The sequence below is a fragment of the Barbatula barbatula genome (genome assembly GCF_947034865.1).
Source record: "Barbatula barbatula genome assembly, chromosome: 8".
Classification (NCBI taxonomy): Eukaryota; Metazoa; Chordata; class Actinopteri; order Cypriniformes; family Nemacheilidae; genus Barbatula; species Barbatula barbatula.
This window is the reverse complement of record NC_136771.1, coordinates 19,834,490-19,845,825: the sequence shown is the minus strand read 5'-3', so window position 1 is coordinate 19,845,825 and position 11,336 is coordinate 19,834,490. Positions and strand designations below refer to the sequence as shown.

Below are 11,336 nucleotides of genomic sequence, written 5' to 3'. Positions count from 1 at the left end.
ACAGCCAAGTTCCTCGCAAGCTGCCAGATTTTCTAAATACTTCTGGACTTCAGTCATGCCTCTTTTTTTCTATTTGTTAATTGTTTTATATGTTCATGTTTTTGTTAAGGACATGCTTGTTCATTACCATATGATCTACAAAAATGTTTGCCACTATCTTGTATACAGTATGCACTTATTACCACTCAATGAGGGTAACTGCTCTTGTCTTATATATTTGTATGGGTCATTCTAAGTTTTCAGGAGAGCAACGGTAATCTATGCCTGCAGACGTGCTGCTCTCTGTTAAGCCAGCACTCCTCAAACTCCAGACTAGCATTGGAATGTTTTGGCTCTGGCAGGATCAAAAGCACCGGCAGGCTCCCTCACGTCACCTGACCGGAATCCAATTAAACCTTTATGGGGGGATCAGAGTGAACCAGCGCGTCTTTGTGAGTGTTCAGAGAGTTGCAGTGGTAGTGGCAGGGGTGACTGAATGACCCTGCCTCTCGATAAACTAACAGAGAAGAGGAAGGCACACAGGCACACACACAAGGGACAAAAGTTTTATGAACATCAGGTGGTCATATTGAAGCAGTATGCCACAGTCCAAGGCATCTTAAGCAAACTTTCAGAACTACTAAACCGTATTTTTTATAAAATAGGCAGGATGTTCTATTTTGTTGATCCTAATGTGATGGATCGACACAGACAGCTGGGATCTTGAGTTACAAAGTTCCATTACGCTGATAATTCAATAAACGGCGTTCAATGTCAGCGCGAAACGTCCAAGTGTGCGATAGAGGTGAACCGAGATCACCGAATCAAATGATCGACTCCCCGAGAGAGCGAGGGGTGACGTCACAACGGCGGAGAGCCAGCCAGGCATCCCGGAGGATCCGCGCACCTCCTCCACAGCCTGAGCGCACGAGCTTCGTGCTAGTACTGTGTGTGGATAGTCTGCGCGCGTGGCCGCACGGAATGCAGCTCACGAGGATCTCACGTCTGTAAGGAAATGTAGGAGTTACCGCATCGCGAGCCGGATTTATTAGCAGTTTTTATTGAATCTCCATGCGAAGATATGCTCACGTATTCTTTTTGCCAAAGCGTCCTGGAGATCATTTAGGCGCAACTTTGGAGCGGCTGCTTTCGCCCGCTGAATCTGGTGAGCTACTTTTACACTACCTTTCCAACTTTGACAAATGTTACCGATGGGTTTTAATGCGAAATGTAAGAAAGTAACATTCAGAACACTTCCTATTCCAACCCGTTTAGTTCAACCACGTCTGGCATCATTTTGTAACTTAAACAACAGTAAAAATCATAGTGGTCATTATTGGCGTTATTTGGATATATTTTGTCTGTAGTAATATCAATGAAAGATCATTCGGATGCAATGGGTACACGCAACTCGATGTAAGGTTTACAAAGTGAGTTGCACAGATACAGAGCGCACAGCCTCGTGCATCGCTCGCGCAAAGCAGTGAGACAGCGCCATCATTCGCGAGCAACAGTGTGCATGTGAGGCGCTCAAGATCTGCGCTTTTTAGTTGGGGTTTAAGAAGGGGTTTCTTTCTAAAACTCCACGTGTTGGTACATTTCACAAGTTTTGTTATACTTAACCTCAACGTCTAAATATCGTAGGTAATAGGTAAGGTACCTTTACCTCGGTGCTTTTATAGTGTCTAAGAATCCAAACGCGGACTGCCATGATGAGGACGTGACTTCTCCAGTCTGTTCCAAAAACGCATGGTGCAGCATATTTCTTCATCAAAGACAGAAGATTGGCACATACAATGAAACATCAAAGACTTCGTCCGTCCCACAGCGAGGGGAGAGCGACGGCTGTTTCATCTTCGTGCCAATAGGAAGTAGATCCGTGCGCAGAGCAGGGAACGCGGAACGATACTGAGCGCTTTGTACGTGTGCGAGAGCGATCTGGAGAGTTGAGTGAGTTGGAGTGAGCGGCTGAGACTATCAGTAGCCTACCATGCAGATATTGGGAATTTATAAACTTCATGGAAAGCCACCAAATAAAGGACGCTAGTTTTGTGACAGAACAGGTAAATACGATTAAAGAATGCTTACAAGTTCTCGACGTCTGTTCTTTGGTTATTGCATAGTGTTGTGCTTTTGTCAGAAATGCCTAAAAGTTTCGCTCGGGTCTCTTCGCTAACCGTTGGCTCTCCGTTCTCGAAGTTTTGTTTACTGTATATGGTCGAAGCAGTTAGGATACACCGTGTGTGTGTAGCTGCGTTTGAATTATTTAAGAGTCCAGAGTGGTCCGCGAATTGTTTTCAAACGGAACTCCATACATCTGCCTGGCTCATAAGTGCACCAGTGTGGCGACGTGAAATGAATAGGGACCGACGGGACTGGGGGATGGGGATGCACTTTAACAACAGAGCAGAAGCTCTTCTTTTGTTTCTTTATATTTCTTGCGTTTCAAAAGCTGATTTGACGCATTTTGAAGAAAGGGTCTTGTGTTATGTAAGACACCTGAGTCATAGTTAGTCCGCCGACAATAAAGTTGTTTCTGAGGTGTTTGTTGCTGAGAAACTTCAGTCAGATTTTTCATTTTTGAGCTGAACGTTACTGTAACAGTTATGAGGCTTTGTACACCCGCGGGCACGAATAGTTGCGAGGACACGTTAGAAAAGCTTTGCGGAGTGTGAAGTCCTCTTCTCCGCTATACATGTCTGTTCACGTAATATACATTATGTGTATATTTTAGGTACTGCTGCATAGTTACGCTTTCATCGGATCGGGTTTGATTTGAACAATGTGTGCCGAATTTATATTATCTTTCAGCGAATCGCTATATGCGAACACATGATGGATACGGACGCTGAAAGTTTTCCACAGATTTGTTTAATATGGTTAGACATGCAAATGGTATTTTCACAGAGTTGATCATAAATAAGACTAAACAATCTTATTGTACTGCTAACTTAAATGGTAATAACGAATAAGTGTGCGTGGGTTTAATATTGTACACATTATGACTATACAGGTAAAAAGCTGGTGTTGTGTCAGTGGTGATGGTTCTGTTCTGATATACTGTGCGGATCAATGTAGTGGGGATGATCTGTAAAATAAAACTAGTAGGCTAGTTTTTTTAAATGAAGTATTACATCTATTTGCATTTAACAGTTTTTCAGATGAATTAACAATATTGGTAATGTTTGTTTTATATTTTGTGTTTGTATTGACATAACGTTGAATACATCTTTCTACACAATGTGCTGTTTATAGGTAAATAAGATACAAGGAAAGAGCATTTTGAGAATAATATAATTTATTCAGGGAACAGTGGAATGTGGCTGTGTATATATACCAGAGGCACTTCCATCCTCACAACCGTTCATCATTTGGCCTATTTGCTGTCATGGTGTCTATGGTGAAAGGGGAAATATAGACCTAAAGGCAGAGCCTGCTGCTTTGGACACTGATGCCCTAATCATATCTGTTCACTGTGTCATGATGTGCCATAAAATAACATCTCAATTAATTTGTTCAATAAATTTGTAAACTACATCTGCTGCAACCTATTATTAACCTATTAACAATAATTTAACAGTTGTTTAGCATTAGTCTTTAAGCTCATTCTCATAAATGTGTTGAAAATTTAAATGAATTGATCAGAAAATGTAGGCAACATTTTTGGTGTATATACAGGAGCTGTATTATCACTTAACTTTGTTGCTCTGTTCCCCACAGTTTCAGTGAAGAGTGCTCTGCTGACATGCAGAACCACGTGACTTCACTGCTGGTGGCTCTGCTGCTCCTGTGCGGCTGCACCGGGAACCAAAGCCTCGACACCGCTCCCATCCCCCAGTTTACCCTGTCTGTTTACAACGCTACCATTTATGAGAACTCTGCTGCTAAGACCTATGTGGAAAATCCTGTGAAAATGGGAATCTACATCACAGACCCCACTTGGGAGATACGGTACAAAATCGTGTCGGGAGACAACGAGAACCTGTTTAAAGCTGAAGAGTACCTGTTGGGAGACTTTAGCTTTTTGCGAATAAGGACCAAAGGAGGTAGCAGTGCCATTCTTAATCGGGAGGTTAAAGACAACTACATTCTCACAGTAAAAGCCATGGAAAAGAACTCAAATGCTGAGGCTCGGACAAGAGTCAGGATTCAGGTACTCGACACAAATGACCTTAGGCCACTGTTCTCCCCAACCTCTTACAGTATATCATTACCTGAAAACACAGCTATTCGCGCAAGTGTAGCCAAGGTAATGGCAACGGACGCAGACATTGGTACGAACGGAGATTACTACTACAGCTTTAGAGAGTGGACAGACATGTTTTCGGTCCACCCCACAAGTGGTGTGGTTACGCTCACTGGGAAGCTGGACTTCTCTGAGACAAAGCAGTATGAATTAGAGATTTTAGCTGTGGATCGTGGGATGAAGCTTTATGGCAGTAGTGGGTTTAGCAGCATGGCTAAGTTAACGGTACGGGTAGAGCAGGCCAACGAGCACGCACCGGTCATCACTGCTGTAACGCTAGCACCATCAGACACTGACAAAGACCCAACTTATGCTATTGTCACTGTTGAAGACAGCGACCATGGGGCCAATGGTGAGATAGCGTCCCTCAGCGTTGTCGCAGGTGACCCTCTTCAGCAATTCAAAGCCATGAGAACGAGTCCAGGCAGCAAGGAATACAAAATCAAAGCGGTCAAGCAAGTAGACTGGGATAGTCAGCCCTTTGGATACAACTTAACACTGCAAGCCAAAGACAAAGGAAGCCCGCCCCAGTTTTCATCAGCAAAGGTCATCCATGTCACATCCCCCCACTTTAAAGTAGGGCCCCCTAAATTCACAGAAGCTGTATACAGAGTCAACGTTAGCGAATTTGCTCCGCTGCACACACCTGTTGTAATGGTAACAGCTGTGCCAAAGTATCCTCAACTTAAGTATGCATTTAAACACAAATTGGCAAAAAATCATTTTGTCATTAATGCTGATTCAGGCTTGATTACAACAGCTGGGCCTCTTCATGCGGACTCCGTGGCCAGATATGAATTAGAAGTTGTGACCAGTGACAGAAAGGCAGCCGCTAAAGTCATCATTGATGTGATAGATGTGAACAACAATGCCCCAGAATTTAGACAAACGTCTCACAGAGCCAGCGTTGATGAAAATATGCCAATAGGTACTAGCGTGCTTACAGTGAAAGCCACTGATCTAGATAGTGGCGAGAACGGATATGTCACGTACAGCATTGCCAATGTGAATCCCCAGCCGTTTGTGATAGACTACTTCTCTGGTGTCGTCAGTACTTCAGAGGTTTTGGATTATGAACTGATGCCAAGAATTTATACTTTGAAAGTTCGGGCATCCGACTGGGGTACTCCATTTCGCCGGGAAGTTGAAACTCAGGTTACAGTCACGCTTAACAACCTAAATGACAACAAGCCACTTTTTGAGAATGTGGACTGTAACGTAATGGTGCCAAGAGACCATGGCGTTGGCGAACAGATCACAACCGTATCTGCTATCGATGCAGATGAGTTGCAGCTGGTGCGGTACATAATAAAAGCTGGCAATGACTTGAATGTTTTTGATCTGAATCCAAACTCAGGCGTACTGTCCTTGAAGCAGCCTTTGAGTGAAGGTGAGGCATCAAAAGTGTCCCTCCACAGCTTGCAGATAATAGCCAGTGATGGAGAACACGAAACCCAACCTATGTTTTTAAACGTTACGGTTGTCACAGCACGTAAACCGGTTCAAGTAAAATGTGTCGACACTGGAGTCGCCAGCATGTTGGCCGAGAAGCTCCTTCAGGGTAGCAAGCTCCACAGCCAAACTGAACCCGAAGACAACTTCCAAGACATTCACTCAGTGAACCGTTATGCGCCCCAGTTTGTCGACACTTTTCCGAGTGTGATTGAGGTCAAGGAAGACTTGCCGGTTGGAGCCAGGATTGTCCATCTTAGCGCCTCAGATTCTGACAGTGGTTTTAATGGGAAAGTGGTTTACGTTATATCTGGGGGCGATGCTGGGAGTCGATTTGTTATTGACATGAACAGTGGGTGGCTCAAAGTGTTTGCTCCCCTTGATAGAGAAACAACTGACCACTATACATTGAACATCACTTCATATGACCTTGGGATACCTCAGAAGTCCTCTTCACGCTTACTGGATGTAAAGATTTTGGATGCTAATGACAACAGCCCACAGTTTTTACAAGATGCATATTCAGTGGAAATAAGCGAGAGCACAGCTGTTGGCACAGAGATCATTCAGGTTGAAGCAAAAGATAAAGATCTAGGGGATAATGGTGTAGTAAGGTACTCCATATTAGCAGACACTGATCAATTTGCTATTGATGCAGAGACTGGTGTTGTTAGGGTGAAGAAGCCTTTAGATCGTGAGCTACAACCCAGTTTTGTGCTGAAGATAGCAGCTCGTGATCAGGCCGCTGCTGAGCCACAGCTTATTTCAACTGTGTTACTTAAATTCACACTGGAGGATGTAAACGACAACCCTCCAAAATTCATTCCCCCAAACTATCAGGTTAAAGTACGAGAGGATCTACCCATCGGTACAGTCATCATGTGGCTGGAGGCTCATGACCCAGATGTCGGACCTTCCAGCCAGGTCCGATACAGCCTCGTAGACAATGGGGATGGGAAATTCGAAGTGGACAAATTAAGCGGTGCTGTACGAATTGTGCAGAATTTGGATTACGAGACAAAGCAGGTGTACAGTCTCACCGCACGAGCAAAGGACAAAGGGAAACCGATATCTTTGTCTTCAAGCAGCCATATTGAAGTGCAAGTTGTGGATGTGAATGAGAATCTCTACAGACCGTTGTTCCCATCATTCGTGGATAAGGGATTTATTAAAGAAAATGTGCCCGTTGGAACATCGGTGATGAGAATCACGGCTCAGGATGAGGATAAAGGAAGAGATGGAGAAATCCGCTATTCCATTCGGGATGGGTCTGGTCTGAGGATCTTCACTATCGACGAAGAAACTGGTAAGTTATCTTCCTTTTTTTTTTATCTGGTAAGGGCAGGGGCGTGTGCAGGGGATATTTTGTCGGGTCATGAATTATTCAACTTACAACTCTCCCGTGCATGAAAATGGACAGTTATTGGGGTGCAAATGTGAAAGGACTTGCTGTATCAGTGGCATTTTTGCGTACAGAGGGGGGATTTTATTTTCTGTGGCATGAGTTGGATACTTTGCGCAGGTTGGTGGTAGCAGTTGGCTTTGAGAGAGCTAATGAAGAGCATCCTGATTCTTTTCATTTTTCTGCTGGAGGAGAGAAAATTGATGGTAGGAACAGATGGAGCAGCTGTCTCTTAGACCTGCTATAGACATTCCAAACAAGTTGCCGTGGTATTAAGAGGATTGCCTGCCCCCCCACCCCCAATTTCCACGCACCACATATTTTTCCACTCGATTTTCACGTGTCTATTTTTCTGTATAAATAAGAAAATCAAACACTGACTATTTATCATTTTATTGTTCATTTTTAATGTAGGCCATAAGATACTTTACACTTATTAATGTGTTCTTCAAAACCGTTAATAGTTAGACTGTTGCTTTTTGAACCAAAACATTTCTGTGGCAAAAGTCAACATCTGGCCCCATTATCTTTATACAAAGAATGTATTAATATCTCACTCAGCTGCCCGTTCCGAGCACCTGTGCCAAGAGTTAAAATAAGCAGTCTGGAATTCCAACGGTCTTTTCACACAAACCGGTATTGGCCACCCAGTAATGCCTAATATACATATCTATTGCAACACTAAATATGAAATCTGAAGTTGTATTTTTCTCAGATTTATGTATTTTAATGCTTGAGCTGAATGGTTAATGTACAGTTAGGCTGGAGAATGAGCATACATAAAGTATTTTTTTTTGCATACATGTGATTAAAGTCAGCTAAAAAGGATCCCTGAAGTTAAATCGAGAAAGAAACAATATATCTAGTTTGATTGTAAAATTGCCAGCCAAATATATCAAATGAAGTAAATCAACATTGTCTCTTTTGAGATTTCTTGCTTTCTTTGGTTGTAAATTTAGGATGACAGGATGAACTGGCATAGGGTTGTCCTGCAACAAGACCATCTGTCAGCCGTTGTGACTGCACAGTTAAATACTTACAATGGAGTACAAGGATTATTTGAATGCTTGTAAATTGATTTAGAAAAATATATATTATATAAACTGTTAAAAAGTTTTCAAGACTTTTTTAACTTATATGTGCCTTGGTGCAGAATACATGCTTCATGTATGCATGTTAGTTATAATGTAATTTATATTAATTACCACAACTTAATTTTACTCACTAGTGGTACTAAATAGTGTCCATGACGGTCCTCAAACTTAAATGTATTGCTCCACATGAGAGATGCAGGTCACCAGGACTCTGATGACCTGCTTCCTGTCTTTCTGACCCTCAAATTGATCTATCTACTCTGTTGGTCATGCCATTGTCTTTTTCTGAGTCCCATTGTTAAGGATCATAGGCAGTACTGGTAGCAATGCAAATATGCCTGAGGTATGAGCAACTCTCCTGGGAATGGAAAGATTAGAACTGGGTCTGATCTGGAGGGCTGGGTAGGAGGTTTAGAGGTTTAAGGTCACTATATGTGGGTTGAGGATCACATTTCATGTAGGAATCAATCTTAAATCCAAGGCTGGATCTATGAGTAGTAGAGTAATTTGCTGATGTGCAGTCAATGTTTTTTTTAAAAGAGGTGGTCACAACTAGGGCTGGGCAATCTTCGCAAAAAAGCATATCCTGTAAGCATTTTCATAACAAAAAATCTCGATACATGATCTCAATTGAAATCCAGGGTTGTACATTAACATTTTTGCACATAGCACTGGTGCTACAAAGGTTTGAAGTTTTGTAGCACAGGCCAAACAGTTGTACAGGTAGCACAAGTATAAAAGTCTGTTATCATCTTTAAAAAACACAAATGCACATATCATCACATAAATAGACTGGTTAACAACAAAGGACATCAATGTTTGTTCACATAAAAATACTGTCGTAGCCATTAATATTTACTAGGCCTATAGTACACTGCAGTAAAATTCCTAGATAAAATAGTGTGTTTGAACCTTACTATAGTCAATATTAAAGTATACTTCTATTACTTCAATTGATCAATTTACAACAAGAATACCACATTTTGCATCTATAGAACACTACAGTATCATTCGAGTGTTTAGGTTAACCTGTGTTTTATTATGAAAGGTTGTCGTTAACACGCTCCCACAATAGACACTTTACTTTCAGCATAAGTAGTTCAGTGACGATAGTTTTTTCAAACAGTGAAAACAGTTAAATGCACCTGAAACAAACTCTCAGGGCAACTCTGTACATGATGTTCATGTATTTATGTCCTCATACTAGGGCTGGGCGATATATTGTGTGATTCTTATGCTCTCAGTTTCTCAATGACTTACGGTTAAATGCCGCCAAACCCAAAAGCCAAAGGGAGAAAACTCAGAATATGGAAAACAGAAGAAGAACAATTAGTTCCAGGAAATGCAAGTGGTCATATTCTGTCGCTTTTTCTGGTATTTTCATGATAATAAAGTATATTTATAGTGACGATGTTGGCGATTGTTGCTTATTCAAATGTATGTTATAAACTACTTAATCTCGTAGGGATTTTAGATAGAGCAGTACGTCCTACTGATCAAAGAGCGGAAGCGCTGTGCATTAAACTTCGAATCGAAGTAGCATGAATTGTCATACACCAATGGGTCTGTGAAGCTCTGAATGTTGTCGAACACGCCTCTTGTTTTAGACAACAGACAGATCACGATCCTCGCGATTAGGTTGAAATGTGGATTGAGGACGCCTTCAAGATCGATCTCAATTTAAGATCGTCAGATCGCCCACCCCTAGTCACCACCGCCAAAGGCTATGGGGTCATGTTTTACGAGAATGACTGAGGCACATCTGGACTAATCTGGCTAACTGCGTGTTGGACTATGTTTTCGTGTTTACCTGTTTTATTCTCTCATTGAAGACCCTTAGGGGTTGTAGAATGTGCTAACTTAATCCTCTCCCTTCTTCATAGCCAGTAGTTTTGCCCTGTAGGAACGTGAAGCTTTCATCATGCATGTCATGTCCTCCAATAGATGTATTTTTAGTTGAGTGAAGCCAAAGTTGCCCTCAAAACCCTCAGATTCAAACAATGTTGATTTGACATGTTTTAGGTTTCACTTTGTCAGTAATGTTTTCATTAATTTTCTTACCATTCGGTAAGATTAGTTATGCTTTAAACCTAAATCGGGTTTGTCATTTTTATGGCCTACCTTTCTGCTTTGCTTTAGTAACCAATAGCTAGCGGGATGTGTGTGTAGAGTTGAACCTTTAGCAGCAATGTTTACATCTGTAGCTCTCCCAAACATAGCAAGAGCTTGGAGCTATGTTGAGCCCTGGTGAGATGTTAGTGTTTAAAGCAGGCTAATTCTATGACTGGTGTGTGTATGTTTGTTTGAAGCCAACACACACACAAGCACAGATGCACAAGGCATTGAGGTATGCTGCTAAACTGATTGATGTCATCAGAGCCACGCAAAGAGTCTTATGCCTTTATTTAATAAGCCTCCTATGGTAAAAATGGAACGAGCAGAAAGTAAAACTTAGACTACAGGTCAAATATGAAGCTAACAGCATTTTATATTTATAAAATGAAAAGCTAAAATGAAAGTGTGAAAAGGGAGAAAACAAATGCTGGCCAAAGTTGTAAGGTTACTTATTTTGATGCAGTTTTTAAATAATTAATTAGAAGTGATTTAGTAACATTTGTTTGTATTATGAAAAAATCCAATGAGGCTAATGACATTAACTTGTCATTTTAGTCGTAACACCTCCTCCTCTTTGTCCTCCTCCTTTCAGAGCAAGGATCACATGTACCAGGCACGTTACTCATCTGTCTTCTGAGAATAGTACATTTATGTCTATACTTTACAATTATGTCCATTTGCCCTGTAATAAAGTCTGCTTAGATTTTTTGACCCATTGAATACACGAGATGTGATAAAGCAAGTTTCTCCTCTGGTAAAAGCTTTTAGTGTTCACTTAAAATTTGAAAGGTTTATATAAGGTGAAACTAAATTTGAGCTTAAAGATTGTGTTTCACAGGCAGTTTCTGCCAATCTCATATTAATCTCGAGTGCCTATGCAGTATTATTACATACGTCGTATCTTCAAAGAGTATTTAGTTTGATCAAATTTATAAAAAGAGATACAGCTGTACGATTATTTCCAGAAAAATACGAGATGCTAGAGGTGGGACTAGTGGGGAGAGTGGTACGGAACTACAACACAAGCAAATCATCATCACATCATACC

At 41.4% G+C, this 11,336-nt stretch overlaps 1 protein-coding gene across 2 annotated transcripts in view; it reads left to right on the top strand.

The window, feature by feature from the left end:
* The first annotated feature begins 952 nt into the window (after positions 1 to 952).
* fat1a (FAT atypical cadherin 1a) overlaps positions 953 to 11,336 on the top strand; it is a 74,641-nt gene continuing 64,257 nt past the window's right edge. Inside the window, exons 1-2 of one of the 2 annotated variants that reach the window (XM_079463035.1) lie at positions 953 to 1,144; positions 3,700 to 6,983. In XM_079463035.1, the coding sequence (XP_079319161.1) occupies positions 3,725 to 6,983 (3,259 nt within the window). In that variant the 5' untranslated portion in view covers positions 953 to 1,144; positions 3,700 to 3,724. Of the gene's footprint in view, positions 1,145 to 1,908; positions 2,043 to 3,699; positions 6,984 to 11,336 lie in introns of those variants that run through there. The other variant, XM_079463034.1, reaches the window with a different exon arrangement.